The following is a 19,199-nucleotide window of genomic DNA, read 5'->3' on the forward strand; positions in this document are numbered from 1 at the left end:
AACAAAGCCAAGAGCACTGAATCACAAATATTTCACTCATTTAGTAGGAGTGAAGTGTAGTCAGAGCATGAAAACAGCCATCTATTCTTCGTCATCTTTCTACTTTATAATCAGGAACAGACAGGGTGGTTATATAAAATGAGGTTTAGGGTTTGTGTAACAATTGCTGCCTAGACTGGTATTTTCCTGCCTTCCTTGTGGATCCTGTAGCAGAGGTAGTCATTGCTTCTCAGAGGCCTGACTCATCGGTGGCAGGTGAAACCCATGCTTTTCTATTTCACCTGCAATAGGCATATCAATGCAGAGCACCTGATTATCCTAAATGTCCTTATAGGTCTGTCCCTCAGCATGTGGCACAACTCTGGCTGCAGAGGAGGGCATACTGCTGCATGGCTGTAACTCCCTGGGCACACTGCCTTGCATCTGCATTCTCCATCAATGTGCGCATTGAAATGTAGTGTTTAGAATTAGGTAATGTCCTTGGATCAACTGTACGCTAGAGCGAAGCAGTAGGAGTATTACTACTGTAGTTTACGTTTGTTTATGTGCGTTTGACAGTAAGCATACTGAAGTTTAATTTCCAAATATAACAAGTACTCAGTAATACAAGGCCTTATTCCAGCTCCCTGCTATTAAATCATTCCCGAGAAGCAAGGCAAGACCAGCTATATTCTGTGAGACTCATCCAGTTTGCAGATTAACAAAATGAGAATTAGTAAAGCTCTGCAGTATTTACGTGATAGATCAAAGTGCTGACTTCTTTGAGAAATACTCTTACATGGCTAATGACTTCTATTCCTCTGAGATTAAACTTCAGCTTGTGAAGCTGTGCTAAAGAGCAAATGATGCAGCTTCTTCAGTTTGTCAAACTCCCTTCTTGACTTAAAGCTGCTGTACTTCAGCTGACAAACTGCAGGCTCTCCATGCAAGCTCCAGAGTTATTCTGTTATTTCAGAGCTCAGTACCATCCAATTCAGTTGCTTGTAAGAAATAGCTGATTGGGTTTAGTTCAGTTTTTGCTCTTCATAGCAAATAAGCCACCAGAGTTGATATCTCTGTTGGAAGTGTTAACACAGGGGTCTGGACAGAAAAAATAGGAGAGTAAAATTTCTGTATCGGGATAGGTGCTGGCTTTAGCATTCAAGTGAAGATCACTGGGCTGAGGTGGGATAGATCAAAACATACCATCGATGGTCATACAGTATTTGTCTTGAGGATCCGCAAGGAACTTCAGCCTTGTTGCTATATGGTAGATGTCTGGGGGTAAATCCAGATCATTTATTATCAATTTGTGAGAAATTTTGGTGCTTTGGAGAACATTGTTTCAGGCTGAAGATAGGTGGATTTCATAGTCATTAGTTTTTCATTACGAGTGTGCATATCCACATGCTGAAACAGGTTACAGGCATCCAGTTTGTAACTGAAAACAAGACTAAGAGATCCAAGAGTGGAAAACTGATGTTATATTTACAGACAGTCAAGTGAATTTTACTAGGTTTTGTGGGAAGCAAGGAGAATTACATCACAAACTCCAGCTGGACATGAAGGCCTCTTCTGCACTTAGTGAAGGTTGCCGGTTTATACCGCAGAAGAGGTAAACCAGATGAACTGATACTGTAGCATCTTCCTGGTACAGTTCTGTCAATTAGCAAAAACAGAAGCAATCTTACTGAGTGTGTAGAAGCATAGACTAGCACAGGTGTCCTCTAACTGATTTTGGACTTGGGCAGTCAGTTTCAGTTATACCAGGATGCTTCCAGATGCAAATATTCCATGGCATTTAATACCCCTTTCACTTCTCAACATGGTGACTTGACAGTAGTTTTTCAAAATGTCAGCAGTTTTCAATTAGTTACAATATGTACATGAAAGCTGAGTGCCATTTTTCCCTCCCTATTCCTCCACCTCACTCCAGCAGTGGGGAGCACAGTGTTGTCACATTCAGTGTTGCAGTTGCCTTGTGCTGAGCTATGCAGGCAGGATGTCATGCTGTACACCTCTTACAAAGTACTATGGGAGATCAATGTTGAGTAACAAATACTTTCTTACATATCACATCTATTTCTCTTTTAGGCAACAGTTACCAAGGTCATGGCAATTTTGACTTCCCACACGGGAATCCTGGTGGCACGTCTATGAATGACTTCATGCATGGGCCACAGCTGTCACATCCCCCAGACATGCCAAGCAGCATGGCAGCTCTTGACAAACCCCTCAGTCACCCCATGCAGGAATCTGTAAGTAATGGTGCTGTGCATGTAGGTTTTCCTTTGTGGGGGTAAGGTGCTCTCATCCAGCTAATGGACTTTCCTCCTGTACTGCTTTTACTTTCTGTGGATTCCTCACTTCGGAAGTTCATGAAATAGCATAGTCCTGTGGAATGCAAAAAAAAAAAAAAGCTAGTTTTAGTGTCCAGCCTTTTTGAGGTTTTTGAGAAGCATTTCTGAGCTTTTTGAATTGTCATTTAGGCTTGTTTATCTGAAAGAGAGAACTTGGCTCCGTGTGCTTGTGTTAATCATTGTGCTTTGCTCTGACACCTGAAAAAAACTAGACTTCATTTCCTAGGCCAGCAGGGTCTATGACTATCCATCTTCAGGAGACACCTTGTTATAGTAAGGCATTGACTGACTTCAAAGCAGGGACAATACCTTCCATGGCTTTGTCCCTGAGGGCAAAATTTGCATCAAAGCATTTTGGGGGGGTTCTACCCAAGTAGCATGAAAGGCACCTTTAAGCTGTTGCCAATAGGCTGAGCATTTAGATTTCAAGGAGAGATGCTGCCACTGGTGTGAGAGTGTATCAGGGTAAGAGACTAAAAAATGGAGGTTCCTTGGATCTCAGAAGGTGAGGCAGAGCAGTGCCTTGGAGAAGCAGCTTGCTCAGAGCACTGAGTTTTATATACAGACCTTTATATATCTCCAGAAAATGGAGTACTGCAGCAGCTAGGTGACAGAAAATCTACCAGAAGTACTTAGCTCTTAGGCATGGCTAGTCTTCTATTTTTTTGTGTGGGGGGGTGTGTGTATACATCCTTTTATGTTCATTTAAGTTACAGGGCAGGGGCTTTATAGTGTGCTGTTACTGCACAGGAAGGATGTTTAACTTGACAAGTCATCTGTGCTGTGTCTTTAATGAATACTAGAAAGTACAGTTTCAGAATGTAGTGAGGCAGTGTGGTAGCAGATGCTCAGCAAAAGCCTACTCAGTCAATGTCTCCTCAAGCCGGCAGTGGGTTTCCCAAGGAGGATGGTGAGAAATAGGAAGGGAGAGAGGGAGAATTCTTAGCACTTGGAGAGAACTCAAGTAACAAGACTGTCTGCAAAGGAAGAATCCAGAAACTGTAATGACTTTTCCTCTTTACGGGCTAATAAAGGAAAGAGCAAATATGCTGTAAATTCAGTTTTATGTTGGCAAATTCCACGTGCCCAGCTTAAAGGGCAGTCTGAGTTACCTGCATCAGAACTAACCATACAGTATTAGACTATAGTAGTGAGGGGAAATACTACCATCTTGAACCCCTCACAGCTACTTTCCTTTGAATCAAAGCCACAGGGAATGATTTTTTGCTTCCTATTACCGGACACCAGCTCTTGATTTCATCAGTTAACTGCTATACCTTTGCTGTAGTAGTTGCCCCAGTGAAATTTCTGAAGTGGTAGGATATGACGTGGCTAAATATGAAAGTGAAAATCTTGCGGCTTTTTGACAATGGGACTGCTTACAGATAATAGCAAACATGAAAGTTGCTCAAGGCTGTGCATTTTCCAGAGCTGTAAGAGGGTATGTGGGCAAATGTTAATAGATTTTTGGTTCTGTGGTCCAGTCTGTAGCAAATCTGATAACTTGTTTATGACAGCTGGCAATTAAACCTTTGCCTCACTTCTCCCTCATCTATCATGATATGCAAGGTGTGCTGTTGGGAACATGAGGCAGTGCTAAAGCAGGTTCCACCTAATTTATGTCAATGGTTGATTTTCTCTAATGAGGATCAGTTTTCAGGTCTGTTAGCACAAGGGAACTGGATTGACTGTGTCAATCTGGCTATGCAGTCTTTAGGCTGTGTTTGAGAACTGGTAGTGCTCTCACAGAGCTTTTTCAATATTAAAAAAATCTCTGCTTTCCTCTTTCTCTCTTTTTCTTCTTCTCCCTTTCTTTATCAGAAATGAACTGCTTGTCTGTAGCAGGCACTCAGGAAAAGCAGCTTTAAAATTACTGCTTTTAGAGAAATGCATGCCATTAGCACATTCCTAAATTGTGTAGCTGAATGTCTTTAGACAGACATCTCTGTACAAAAATATCTAGAAATCGTATTGCATAACTGAACTAAGGTTTTGGGATGTTTCCTGTGCCCTCATCTGGCTTGTCTTTTCTTTTTACACATTTAAGGTGTATTTTGTTTTTGTCTGCTATTCACTTTGACTGTTTCATGTTTACAAGGTGAGTCAGGATCAGATATTTGGTCCTATTAGACCTAAAGTCTGCCTCTGACTGGAGCTGAACATTGCTGGAGAAGTTCCTAATTCTCCTGTTATGACAATCTATGTGGTGGCCTTTGTAAAATGGTAGGCAGAGAACGTTGATTCCCCCCAGACATATTCCATAGATCACTCCAGGAAATGCAGATGTGTTTGCCCAGTGTGGGTAGGGCTGGGTAGCAAGGGCTGGATCATCTGAAATACCTTCTCTCAAACCTGCTGTTACACAAGAAGAAAATCAAGACCTGAAACATGGCTAGAAGCAACATTTCTTCCCCAGTGTAGTGTGAACTATAGAACAGATGCTTCTAAGTCAGTGCTAGATTGCTACAAAACAGCTGCCACATTCACATTATGTTTAATTTCAGAAATTGTAAACAAGTTTTAGACAAAGGTAGCTGTAGCTTGGTGCTTATTACAGACATTGTAAGGAGTGGTACGTGACTGAGCAGTGGATGATCACGCCATAGTTTCATAGACTCAGTGAGGTGAGTTGGTGTTGCTGTAAAAAGTCATTGCTCTTGTTTCTGTTTTCACTTTTCCTCTCTCTCACACCAGCACAAGTGTAATTGCAGCCGTGAAGTGATGTGGATCCAGGTACTGATGTGATTAAGAGCTAATTTGGAGTGGGGGGATAGTTGAGCTTTGCTTCTTGTCACCTTCCCAGCTGAGTTCATTGCATGCCTGCAAAGATGAACCCGATGACAAAGGCATGAATGGGAAAAGTAGTGAGATCAGCAACAGGGCAGGATGGCACCTTTCAGTGGTTCTGACAGCTAACCCTGCAAAAGAGTTGGGGAAACTATGACCCCAGTAACGGAAAGAGAGATAAACCATCAACTTAACCAGCTGATTTTTGTTGCACTATCAATCTTATCCTGAGAAGAAACGAATATTGTTCTGCAGCTGGCAGGTCCCATTGCTCTTCAGCTATACATCTCAGCACTCCTAGAGGTCACTGTTGGGCTCATAAAGAGTTGTGTTGTTTTGTGCTGTTAAGCTGAAGATGTACTTTTGTCTGCTGTAAGCTTTTTTTTATAGGTAGTAAATGTTTTAAGAGTGCCAAAGTTTACACTCCTAAAAACAAGAGGAATTACCTTCCTATATAAGCAAAGGCAACTTTGTTAGACTCCATGTTCAAAGTGTGGGTTAGTGTTTTTAAAATAAAACAGTGTGAGTTGCAGATGTAAGCTGATCATACACGAAAGCGTACTGATTAGAATAGTTCTGCACCATAGCAAACTTATCATTTGTAAGATGAATGCAAATAGAAAAATGTTGAAGCCCTGAGCATTTTGCTTTCTCACAGGGAGGCTGGTAGTCTGTGGCCTAAGTTGGACAGATTTTGAACCTGCAGTGGCTGTTTAAGATGGTGGTGGCCCTCAGTCTTACAGTGAACTCCCTATCTAGCATTTATCTCAGGACCCAAGATGCTGCCTTATCACCAAAATACTTATTTATAAAAATGCTTGCCTATATAAACATAATGTAGACTTTCTAACTTGCTTATTTGTTTTGAAATATGTCTGTGAACATATGAATGCCCTTGGTTCAAATATTGATCTGAATATGGCAGTCTTGACGCCTGCTTTGTGCATTCAGGAGTGAATTTAAGAGACTATTCAAGATGATCCTGTTTTGTTTTGTTTTGTTTTCCGGGAACTGCTTTCCCGCTTCAGCAACACTGTCTTAAATAGCTTTTTACTTTTTGTTATTATTAAGCTCTCTCCATTTCCATGTTGCACACATCCTCAATGAACGAAGAAGAAAACAGTACTGTCTGAATAGCATCTGCTTTCATTTTAACTTTCGTAAAGCTTTCAGGCTGCAGATTTACTGACATTCAGGTGTGGTCTGTGGGCAGATTTTGTACAAGTTTACCCCTAAAGTAACAACAGTAACATTGAAGAATGATTTTCAGATAGTCAAACTGTAACCCTAATGGAGTGAAGAGTGTGTATCGATACTTTTTAACAGTTACTTTAAAACGCTCCTTGGGAAATACACCCAAATGCAGCCTTGCAGATAGAATCCTGCTCATTTCCACCAACCATCATATTACCAAGGTATTGTAAAGGATCTCTGTGTAACTAAATATGACTGTCCCAGTGGATCAGCATTCAGGTTTCAGTTTTCATAAGAGTGGTGAAATGTATTTTTTTAATGCTTATTTCTCTAATTTATCTTTTTTTTCTTTTTGTGGGAACATTTTAGTTAAGTTTTGTAATGACCTCCCTTTTGCTTTCCAATACTGAAGATGCAGGATATAACCTTGCAGTTTACTGTGATATCAAAGGGTCAGTGCTGACATAGCATTTTGCTGGTTTCTGTTGGCTTGGCTGAATGAATTTCATGCTGTTGTTGTATGTGTATGTCCTTTTATTTCAGCTCCACTTTGTGGCAACATGTAGCATTCCTCAAAAAATGTTTACATTTTTTGCTTCTCCATATACCCAACTAACATGAGACATCTGATTCTGAAGCATTCACACACTTCTTTCTCAAAGTACCAAGGTCAAGCCCCAGAGAATCCCCTAGTGTTAAATGTGATATGCAGTGGAAGGAAGAATTGGGCTTGTGCATTTTTGTTGCTTCTTTGTCATGTGAGAAAGACTTTTCCTGCATTCTTCTATTACAGGGCTTGGAAGATGAATATGGTTTGGTAGTTTAGTCCCCATGGAAAATGTAAAAAATACAAAGCTTTTGCCAGAGAACTTATCCACAGCATGGATACAAAATAGAATTGTGATTATTAGCTTAGTTTAAGCTAACGCCTTGTCAGCAGGTATGCAGCCACCTACAGCAGCTCTGCTGGTGGGGGAAGGTCGCTGGATTGTTTCTTTTTCAGCCATGAGACCCCATGAATATCAGCAGGGAAAATCTTCAGCCCTTAAAATGGGTGTTGCATTCTGAAGAGAAAAGGAGGGGAGGAGTGGGAAGGGTTAGTGTTTGCAAGATGTTTGTATTGAGTTGAAACACAAGTAGGCAGTGATATCAGGAAGCTACCCAATAAGGGAGCTGAGCAGAAATGCTGCATTTTCTCGGATAATTAGTTTCCTTGCATGGGAATTGTTATTCAACAAATTCTCCTTTCATGGATTTTTTTTTAGGACAAAAGCATCTGCCTTGCTAATGCTGAGCTGTACCCATAAGCCTCCTTCCCTCCTCTTTGGGGTTGCATTTTCAGGTACAGTTTCCCACATCACAAGGAAGCAAACCAACAGCGCAAATCCAACGTGTTTATCTCCCCCTAGCAGATAACCTTCAAAAAGCTGAAACACTTCCCCAAGCATTGGGATATGGAGTTTTTTTTCCTGATTACATTTTTTTTGTCTTTCTTTTGTTGCTTTTGTCTGTTCATTTGTTTTTGTTGTGTCTTTTTTAATCTATTTTATTTCTTTTTGTAACATGCGGTTTCAGAGTCAGGCACCGCGAGCACTATACCTTGTGGCCTCACTTTCTTTTCCTGCTTTTTTCCTCCTCCGCAGATCCCTCATCCCGGCAGCACTGATCAGTCCCATACTTCCATGCAGCAAGGTTTGCACGTCCCTCACCCCAGCAGCCAGTCAGGGCAGCCATTACATCACAGCGGGCCTCCTACCCAGCAGTCCCGGCAGCCACCCCCGGCCGCTTCTAGCAACCATCCACACAGTGACCTGACCTTTAATCCCTCCTCAGCCTTAGAGGGTCAGGCTGGTGGACAGGGAGCACCCGACATGCCGGAGCCCTCGCTGGATGTAAGTCTGTGTCATACTATCATCTGCCTGCCATAGCGTGTGCTTTGCATCGCGGCGGGAGGGCTGGGAGGGTGCGGGGATGGGGAGCTGCTTCCATGGCACATGCCATCCTTTCATGCTTTGGTACATGGGCTCAGGTGCTGCAGCCAAGGTGACAGGGCACTCCTGACTTTCTGGAAGAGCAGTTCTGGTTTGAGCAGCTGTGTGGCACGTGAGCCATAGCCTCTTCCTAGCACCAGGACAGGCATTTCTTCAGACATCAGTCCAGGCACCAGGAGGGGAGCCACATCCTCCCTTCCTCCTCATCGCTGGACGGGAGCTCCCATGTGCTCATGTAGACTCTCTATGCATCACGGTGCCTGAATAAGGAAGGAAACAGCTGTGTGTGAGGCTGACCGTGGTGGAGCTGTGCCAAGCAAGCTGCATGCTGTGCCCTGCAGCATGCCGTGGCCAGTGGGAAGGCGATCTGTGCTGGCCCATGCTGTGGCACTATCCCTGCTCCCTGCAGCCAAAAACCAGGCTGTGCCCATCTGTACCTGCTTGTGCAGGCAGCTCAGCAGCACAAGTTCTTCCTCCTGGTGTGCCACATGGAAGAGCAAGCAACAAGGGTGTCTTCTGTCTCCTTAGCCACTATGGGAGGAAGCTCACAATGAAACAAAGATAAACCTAGCTTTAAGGCCAAAAATGATCTTCCATCTCTTACCATCCATTCAATGGAGTCGGAAGTGAATTATCTGAGGTATCTTTCTGGTTAACCACCTACCTCCTGAAATACAAATTCTGTAGCACTAGGACTGGATTTTTGTTTGAGTCATGCGTTCCCGTATGTGTTATCTTCTTCTGTCTGTTCCCAAGTCTGCTACTGCACGGTGTAATTTTCTTAGAGAAATGCTCACCTCTGTGCCTCGCATTTATATCTGTATTTACTGTTGCTGTATATGTAAGTCTTTCTGGTCACACAGGAGCACTGTGCAGGCAGGTAGCCTTACAGAGGGGAAGGAACAGAGGGGAAGGAAGGGGCTAGGGGAGGGATGGGTGCACTGAGAACAGTGCTCAGTGGAGTAACTTCTTTCTGAACCAGACTGCTGCTGTTTCACACAACGTGGTCACGTGCACATCCTTTGGGAACGATAGTTCATGTGGCAATTAGAGTTCTGAACCCTTAAGGACCCTGTATGAGCAATATTAATAGGTGAAATAAAAATGTCATTTTTTCTTCAAATATTTAAGCACACAAAGTAGGCTGTTATGGCTCAGGCACTCATTCATTGTGAAAAGCAAAGTAGAAAAACCTGTGCATTTATCACAGTACTGTGGTTATCTCTGATGGGGGTATGCTAGATTCTTAACAGGAGGCTGAAATGATCTTAGCTAAATGAGAAGGCAGTGTGGAGTTTATAGTTCCCTGAGCTTAGTCACAATCAGTTGGATTATTTTAATGGCTTTAACTTTCAGCAGCTGTGTTGTGGAACCAGGCTGTATAAAGTTCCATGCAGCAAACTAAACGGGACTGTACTATCAGCAGGCAGCTTGGTCTACTCCCTCCTGGCACAGTCACATTAATTCGTTAGGGGTTCAGTGTGATGCAGTCTAAGGTGTAACCTAGGATATAGGACATACCTTGTATAGATACAGACACAGGTGATCTGCACACATAGACAACAGAGACATCAGAGAAAATGACTGATTAGAACTACCTCTCAAAGTATTCACTTCAGGAGCACTGGGTGCACCTCTCCAGATTCTGACCCTAAGTCTAGTATGTTCTTCTGCCTCTATCCCCTCCCTGGCTCTCCTCTGTCTCTTACAGCTGCTCCATCGCAGCGCCCTCAGCTCCCAGCAAGGGAGCCGAGGTCATCCTCAGAGCTTGGAGTACTTGCTCTTCAGAGATACAGAGCACATTGCTTAAAACTTCCACTTTTCTGGAAAAAAAAAATAGATTAAATCCCATGTGTACAAGAATGAGTCTCAGAGACGTTATGTTAAATTTTTAAGAATTTAACTGTAAAATCATAGGACAAATTCAACCATTTTTTACTTTATACACATTTGGTAGAATGCAGTTTTCTTTTGGGCTTCTGTACTAGGTATTTGTAAATCATGATAGCAGGTGAAATACATTTAAGCCTTATATCTTTAGTCTAGAACTACAACAACAGTATTTTTGCCATGACTAAGAGGAGGCGGTGTTTTAGTAAAAGCATTCCGCTGGGAGATTATGTTTGTGTAAACTTGACATTGTGTTTTTTTCAGAATGCTTAGAAAGTAGTAAACTTCTTTCTGCATTTCATGGTTAGCTTACTGAAAGATATTTTTATCCATATAACATTAGAAGATGCAGCTGCATTTGCACAGGAGTAACAGAAGCATATAAATATAATATTTACATGCTAAATGTAATGCAGCCAAGCTTTTTGTTTTATAGTATTTGACAACAGAACAACTTCAAATGAATTTCTCATACCTGCCAGTAAGTTTGTTAAAGCAGTCCATATTTTTCTGTCTTTGCTTTAACACAACACTGGATATAAAGGCAAGTTTATTACAAATATAAAGGGAGTTTGTTACAACCTCTTCCCTGGTGTTTTCTTATAAATGACACTTATTTTTTGACTAGGATATGGCAAGATACAGAATAAAGCAGAAAACACTGCCTGGTACGCAGGTCAGGAGTTACGATGTCCTTGTTACCCATCAGATCAAAAAGAATTTGAGTGATTGATGGTTGGAAAAACAAGATTTCCTATTTAAAACACAGTAGTAATAAAAAGATAAATAAACCTCCACAGCTGTTCCTTTTGATGCTTTAGAAGATCAGTGCAGCTTCTGTTGGATGGGATGTTATGCCCCTGACCCTTTAAAATGTCTAGAACTGCACGTAACGCTGTAGTACTTCCAACCATTGTACACTCACTGCCACAGAAGGAAAAGGACTCACCCACCTGCCTTGCCACTCCTCTCCCCATACTCCTTTGCAGTTGGGTTGTTTTTTTTTCCCTCTTTTATTCCCCCACCCCCCCTTCTTTCTCCTTTCTGGATAGTTTTAGCCCTGGGCGAGTCACCTACCCCTGAGTTTACATCTGCGCACAGGGGTGAGGAAAGGACAAGGCTGCTTCTTCCTGCAGGGATGGAGACTTAGGATTATCATCACACTGCCATCTGCAAGTCACATAGACCAGTCTTTGCTGAGCTGCTGTGAAGCTTCAATATGTATTACTCAAACCACGTGGTTAAAGATTTTGCTTGGTGTTTTATATGAAGCTAACATACGTAATGAGCATTTAATGAGAAGTTTTTGTCAGCATCAGTAGCCAAGAAATATACTTTGTTTATTGGTGAACTTTGTGATAAGGGAGGTTCACTGAGAAACCCTAACTGAGATGGTAGTGTAATTCACAGGTGAAAACCGAGCAATACAGGCCCTCGTAAGCAAGTGGATATTGCATCATTTTAGGGTGTTAGGTTTGTATTGCTGCCTTCCGACTTATTTGGATATATACATGTGAAAGCCAGTTTCCAGGAATGTGTGGCATTTAATCCCTTTCTTTTCTCAATTGTATTTCTGTTACCTGTAATTTTCCTTTTATCTTTGTATTTTATAGCTGCTTCCAGAACTCACAAATCCAGATGAGCTGCTTTCGTACCTGGATCCTCCTGATTTGCCAAGCAATAGCAATGATGACCTTCTGTCTCTCTTTGAGAACAACTGAAACCTTGTGTATTCTCCCATCCTTTTCACTTGTTCACACGTGTGTGGCTGCACAGCAAGAAATCTTTACACTCCTTTTCCACAAGAGAAGAAAAAAAAACTCACAACCTGATCCAGTGGTGCACTCCCTGCTTTCTTCATCTCGGAACTGCTTTTGTCAGCTTCAAAGACTGCGAAAGTGACGGGAGAAAAAAACACACAATATAAATAAATGCAGTAATCTCTGAGTCTGCCATGCTACATGTGACAAAGAAGCATAGACAGTTGTGCAGCTATTGGAAACCCCATTTGTTGTTCATCCTCTAGAGAGAGAGTTCTGTGATAAACATAGTGTGAAGTATCTTGGCAAAACCGATTCTTGGCAAGGGAAGAAAAGGCAACAAAATGGAACTGTCTTTAACTGACCCATCTCAGTGTCCTTCCAACACGTGTTCTTCCATTTATTTGAAACTGTATCTCCTCCCTCCACCCCACTGCCCCTCTGCCCCCCTCCAGCCACAGGTTTGCATTGGGGTGATTGCCCTGGCCTCACACAGAAAGGAAAAGGAAAAACAAAAACACATACAAAGCTCAAAAAAGCACAAATCCTACAGCTGAGTGGCAGAGATAGGGAAGACACACGGGCCCATCAGAGGGAGCCAGCAGTTTAGCTAATGTGATTTCAGTAACAGAATCCTCAGGCTGCGGCCGCGGGTGTTGGTATTTCTGCAAGCACAGGAATCATAACCACCTCTGTGAAGAGGATTCCTCTGCCCAAACACACAGATTGGGAACACCCAGGAAAATTTAAAAATGTTGGCGATGTTTAGAGATTTTTTTGTAGTTTTGGTTTGAAATCAGTACCCTTTGTGGCTGAGTTAACATCCAGCTCTTGTGGTTCTGTAATAGATCTTTCTGCTGTATATGCCATATGGAATGGAAAAGAGAGGGAGGGGGGATGCAAACCAAACTGTTCCTGATTATTACCTACAGCCTTCGGCACCCCAAGCGTTTGTGTCACTGTGCTGCACAAAACATAGTAAGGGTTGAAGGCAGCCAGGTTGATTTCCAGGACAGAGGGAGAGTAACATCACTATCTGCATAATTGTTTTTAATAATTGGCTTGAGAAGGGGCATTGACATTGGACAGACATCTTACAGCTTCATTTTTGTTTTGCTTTCCGTTCCTGTTCTGTGACTGTTACAGGTATTTCAGCCCTTTTCTTTTCTCCTCCTTCAGTTTCTTTTTTTCAAACTTTGGCTGCCGGGATGAGCTCTTTCTCCTGAAGGACCGGGCATGGGGAGAATCAGTAACTGTTGGTAGATTGCTACTGCCCTCGAGAGACTCTGCTGCCACAATCACTGCCTTGCCCCTGTGATCTGTGCTTCTCGTGTGGTTGCTGCTCCTGCATGAGCTTCCTGTTGCTTCTGTGCCCATTTCTGTGCTCTTTGTCTCTCTCTCTCTCTCTCTTTCTCTCTTATAAATGATGTACAGTAGCTGTGTAAGAAGTGCATGTGTGCCAACTTTGCCCTTGTGGTGCAACATTTCAGCTTTTGCCCACTGTACAGTTATTGGTTTCATTTCTTTTAGTTACTAAAGCAAATTTGACCCTGCTCCTTTTCCTCATCCCAAGTCCAATCAAACACCCTGCGTTTGCTCACCACAATACATTTTGAACAGAAGTGCCAGGCAAAATCCTGTTAGTTCCTGTTGGTTTGACTAGCTAGCTGCCTAGCCCTCCATGTTTAGTTTGCAGTGCTGTAAATGGCATGCTCTGTGCTTATGACTCTGGATTTGCTTTCTTCACCAAAGTCAGATTTGTAAATTCTTTGCGGTTTTTGTTTTGTTTTGCTCTCTTTGTTAACGTTTCCCACTACTGCTGTACATGTGTCATGATATATATATGCTAGTCAGCAGCACCTTGCTGTAGATATTAAAGGAAATGGCGGTCTAGTTCTTTTGTTTTCCAGTAGGAGTATTGAATCTGTCAAACATATTATGTAGAGATGGTCCCACACTTATATTTTTCCTGTTTCGAGTTTTTTTAAGAAAGGCGCTGTTCATTATGCAAAATCAATTATTTTAAGAATTGCTATTGTAAATATCTGTGAATATTTTAGTATCGTCTTTGATAATATTCAGCATTTTCATGATCTGGTTATACTTTTGCTGGTGTTTTTAAATACCTTGTCCGAAGAAAAATATGGGTCCTTTTTTAAAAAAGAAAATTGAGGGTTCTTTAACAGAATAAGGGAGTTGGGTTATTTTCTTTTTTTCCCCTCCTGTTTTCTCTTGATAAATTAGCCCAAATTTCGTATCCATTTATGTGTTGAATGAATTGGTACATCAGGCAGTACCTGGACAATCAGGGCCCAGCTCTGTCGTGAAAACATAATAGTAAGTGGTTGCCTAGGGCAAAAAAAACCCCAACAAGTAACTGACTGATGTTCACTGACTGTGGGTGATTGAGGGCTGGTAATGGCAGAGGCGTTGTTCATTTGCCTAAGTGAGCAGAACACCTAGGACCAGCTGTCTGAACAGGTAAAGACGCACTAAGGCAAGCAGCAAGTATGTGAGGTACCGTGTTTATATCGCTCTGGTCTCTGGAACCAGGGCACAGTAACACTTTGGGATGTTGGTGGGTGGGGGAGGGAAACAGTATAGTATATTTTATACTGCTTAGAAGTGTCTTTTTTCTTATGTAGGCTTGACAACCTGTAGAGGATCTCTGCAGAGTATTAAAGATACCTTGGTGTAATACATGATAATATGGTTGTGGTGTGGTGCTGCTCTCGCGCAGTTCCTAGGAAAGGCCGTTCTTCAGTTACAGATGTGTTTTGTAGCCATTTTACTGTAGTAGTTTCCCCCTGTATTTTTGCTGCATTGTTTATGTAGGTATTGAAGTCATCTGCGGGGGTGGCTAATGATAAACTGACTTTTTGCCCTTAGAATTTGGGGGTTTTGTTGGGGGGGGGAAGGGGGAGTTTCTTAAGCCATAGGTTTGGGTATAAAGATTTCTCATTATTAGTTTGAACTGGTTGCTCAGATTTTATTAATTGATTCTGTTTAATGTTCCACCCTCCATTAATTCCTGAGCAACTGAGTTAGTCACCTGAAATGATTTTTTTTTCTCTTAAACACAACATTAGCATTTTAAACCACGTATGTTAAGGACTGACCTTTTGCTAACTGGTAGCATTTAAAATGTATCACTTAAAAGTACCTGTTGGAAAGCATAAAGGGAAAAAACCCACCCATAGATACTAGCAGTATGTTTGGAGCAGTGTTTGCATCTGCTTTGTACAGTAACAGAGAATTAAAGCAGACAGTTGACATTTTTAAGCTTACAGAAACATTCGGTTTCTAAGCAGAACTTGAGAGAAAATACGATTTTTACCCATCACCCAAATGTTGGACATTTGATGAGACAGTTTTAAAACATACCTGTCAGCTAAAATCAGGTACTGTATAGCGGAGTCAGTATGAAAAGGCTTCTAAATGAAAATTTAGTTATTTTTTTATCTGTTCACTGCCATATTAAAGTTTAGAGAAAAAAAGCCTAGCAAATAGGGTAATCACAGTCATTTCTTTTAAAGCTTAATTATTATATGAAATTCCAGTAGTATTTTTATTCTTTGTTTGTTTGTTTGTTTACTCTTAAATTGTTTCCCTATGGAAGTTCATCTGGGAAAGAACCCACAGAGATCTACAGTTCTGCTGCCAAGACATTACTATAGGACTGACAGATACACGCCAATGTCTGCAGCGGAGACTCAAGGGACAGCTGTACATATGTAAATGACAAATAGAGACATGTTAACAGAAATGCGTTCATTTTCCTTGGAATGTGCATTGTTTTTATTTCGCAGGAAAAAAGAAGCTTGAAGCTCCATCTTATGTGGAAAATGAATCCTGTTTGTTAGCGTTTGTGGAGTCTCAGCATTTGTTTCACTTTCACTTCTGTAATATACTCTGATCCTTCGTTTTGTTTTATCTACATGTAATATTTAGCTTACGTGTACTAGTCTATCACCTGTGTATTTTTAGGGTGCTACAGAAATAATGAAGAAAAATACGGGGATTCAGGAAAAAATAAATTGTAACCAAATTCATACTTTGTACAATTTTTGATAACGCGATCAGAGGGGAATTAAAAAAAAAAAAAGAAAAAATAAGAAAAAAAAGTACAATCTGAAGCAACATGCAAAAATGGCCATTGTCTTTGTTTGTACATTGTATGTACAGTACAATGCAATCATTTCATACTTTAAACTGGTCAGAAAAAATAATTGTGATTTTTAGTCTTGCAAAACTGTATGTAGTTAGATGATGTGACAACCTAATATTTATCTAATAAATATGTATTCAGATGAAACCTGTATATTAGGTGTTCATGTGGTTATTTTGTATTTAAAGATCAAATTATTTGACTATTGCTAGACATTTATATACTCTGTTGTAACACTGAAGTATTCTCATTTGCTCATGTTAAGTTTTTTTCCTAAATAAATTTGCAAAATTAAGGTCTGGCCAATTGGCAGCTGCTTTGTAAATTCTGAGTTTCTTTTGGAAACCACCAACCTGCCCTTCGCCCTCCCTGGTGTGTGTTAACATGGACGTCAGCTGCGCAGGATGCACCTTTTCAGGGATCAAGACTTGCTGTAGGAAAGGGAAGGTGTGAACCACCCTGGAAGAGACACAGAATGGCAGGTTATGAACTGAAATGTACTGCCAGGCATGGGATCCCATAGGAAACAGCCCCTGCTGAGCAGGGTATCGGTGACTCACAGCCCAGTGCACAGGGCGCTGTGTATCACCTGAACAAATACGGGTTACTTTGAAATGGAAGTCTGTATGTGTGTTACGAATAACAAGAAAGGAGGGTTTGTCTCCGATCTTGGCATGTGTGGAGGGAGTAAACAGCCAACAAGTCCACAGTTGGCTTTGTTCTAAGTTCTTATGAACTTCTTTCTTCAGTCGGAGCCTGTCAGTGAAGTGAAATCAGTGACCTTGGAAGATGGCTAAAATTAGATGATTTTCTTAATGCATCCCCAAGTTGAAGGACGTGGTTTCAAAATGCAGCCTTTGGGTTACAAAGTCTGCTCAATTTATCTGCCTGTTTAAGCAGACCGAATTGTGGAACAAGGAATACACACAGGGTCGTGTCAACAACAGCTGTGGCACATACAGGCCCTGCCTCAGCTCAGCCAAGTTCTACACCTGTACTTTGACATGGCCATAGACGCATCTGAGCCCCTTTGCATCTGAGAACTCGTTTTAATAGAGTGTAATATAGACAGTATCACTGTATTTGTATATGTATATGGCATTTGTGGAAGGGTTTAGTCTAAACCCACCTTTGAAATGAATTCAAATACATCAGAACAACTTAAGCGTTTCACATGTGAGTATTAAATACCCAATTCAGAAATAGCAATTACTCCACAGCTCGTAATGATGCAAGTCCTTACTGTTGACTAAGTTACATACAAGGGTATATGTGCAGGTATATAAAAATCTTGAGTGGTGTCCATAAGCATTGTACATTTTTTAAGCTTACTTTGAGGCAGCCACGACAGTTCTGAGAGTGGTTTCTCACAGGTGAAACCCAAGGACCCCAGGGTAGGTATAATGTGTGCATCCAGCGGATGCAATGTCTCGCATCCTGCGTTGGCAGTGTGTTCAGTGCATTGTGCGCTCTGCCTGTGCTTCCAGGCAGCCACCTACATGAACGTCTGAGTTCCGTGCTTACCACTCGTTGAACAGCTTCAGAACACTCTTTATTTCCCTGCATTTTTACTCTACCTAATCTATATGGATCTCTGAATCTCATTATTTTGGTTGTGTGCTCATGCACTTCATCGTGCCTTTTACAGGAGCAGGAGACTGAAAACAATTAGAAACATGGAAGAAGGACTCTCCGTTTCTCTTCTGCTTGAACAATTGGGATGAGACTTCTGTGTGTAGAGCAGCTTGCTTTCCTTTAAAGCAGCTAGACAGCATATAAAACAGTTGTACAGCTCTCACCTGATACGCCATATATAATGCTCTCATTTGTTACCCTTCTGTTTTCCTTTAATCAATAAATTTTCACATTTGTGTACCTACTCTTTTATTTCTATGTATATTTAGCACTAACCTATTTCCCTCTTATCCGCTTAAGTCCCAAATCTGTGCAAATCTTCCTGTGTTGTAAACTTCCATATGTGAACGATTACCTTTCTTTTTTACATTTTGAATTACTAGCAGCGTGTCACCTTATTACAGTTTTCTACTTTCTGGGTCACTGAAATCCTACTGACTCTATGCAGATTACTCCTAATGTCTGTCATCCTGTCAATGCGCTATTCACATTTGCTCTCTCTAAAAGGAACATGGAATTTTTCTTGTGTTGGATGGACCTCCAAAATCTTTTGCTGAGGTATCTTGTCTCCATCAGTCAATATAATTTTCCAGTGTAAAAATGGTCCACAAGGAACCTAACCAGTTATGCAATTTCTTTTATAAAGCAAGCAGACAGCAGTTATGTCATGACTCCTACGGGCATTAGCATACACCATGGTACAGCTGGACCTACTGGTTTGTTTGCTACACTGTGCACACTTCATCTGCCTTTCCAGAAACTCCTTGCCTAAATCAGAGTAATTGGTTTTATGCTATTTAAGTCTGCCCTTCTGTTAAAAACCTTCTTTCTAAATGTGTGGACTAAACAAGATAAAGCTCTTTCCCCTGTTTATGTCTGCTTGCGTTGTCCAGTGTCTTCCCCATTCCTGAACTCACTAGATTTGTTGATAGGTCCAGTTAAACACCGGAAAGCTTCTCTAGAAACGCTAGTGTCTGCCACTCTTAAATACATTGATTTCTCTGCAGTTTTGGGCTTTGTTAGACGTTCTAACTGTTTTGGGATTACCGTTTCTCCCCAGGGTCCCAGTGTTGACCAGTTACATTTTTAACTCAATCTTGCAATTGAGACTTTCCTGTTTGCCCGCAGTTGTTTAATGATTTTTTTCTTTTCAATCTATTTTGTTGAACCATTCTGGGACGTTCAGTTTCACACGTCGCCGTGTTCAGTATCAGCACATCGATGGTTATGAACATGGAGACAGCCTGTTCATTTTAGTAAGTTGGAACTAGGCAAACGCTAGGAAAAGCAAAGTATTTTTAAGATAATCAGACTGTTGTCAGGGTTGCATTTTTTTGTTTGGTTGGTAAAAACTACTGAAGTACCCCACACTAATGAAAAGCTGCAGTTTAAGTGTCATTGGGGTTTTAATGCATATTTAAATGAGTCAGATTTT

The 19,199-nt window shown here is 41.3% G+C and overlaps 1 protein-coding gene across 11 annotated transcripts in view; it reads left to right on the plus strand.

The window, feature by feature from the left end:
* Positions 1-16,282, plus strand: part of ZMIZ1 (zinc finger MIZ-type containing 1) — a 346,192-nt gene extending 329,910 nt beyond the window's left edge. For 10 of the 11 annotated variants that reach the window (XM_065670720.1, XM_065670721.1, XM_065670719.1 and 7 more), the window contains 3 exons: positions 2,074-2,237; positions 7,964-8,212; positions 11,815-16,282. In XM_065670720.1, the coding sequence (XP_065526792.1) occupies positions 2,074-2,237; positions 7,964-8,212; positions 11,815-11,922 (521 nt within the window). In that variant the 3' untranslated portion in view covers positions 11,923-16,282. The remainder of the gene's footprint in view (positions 1-2,073; positions 2,238-7,963; positions 8,213-11,814) is intronic. The other variant, XM_065670724.1, reaches the window with a different exon arrangement.
* The last annotated feature ends 2,917 nt before the right edge of the window (positions 16,283-19,199 follow it).

Source organism: Lathamus discolor, chromosome 3 (genome assembly GCF_037157495.1).
Source record: "Lathamus discolor isolate bLatDis1 chromosome 3, bLatDis1.hap1, whole genome shotgun sequence".
Classification (NCBI taxonomy): Eukaryota; Metazoa; Chordata; class Aves; order Psittaciformes; family Psittacidae; genus Lathamus; species Lathamus discolor.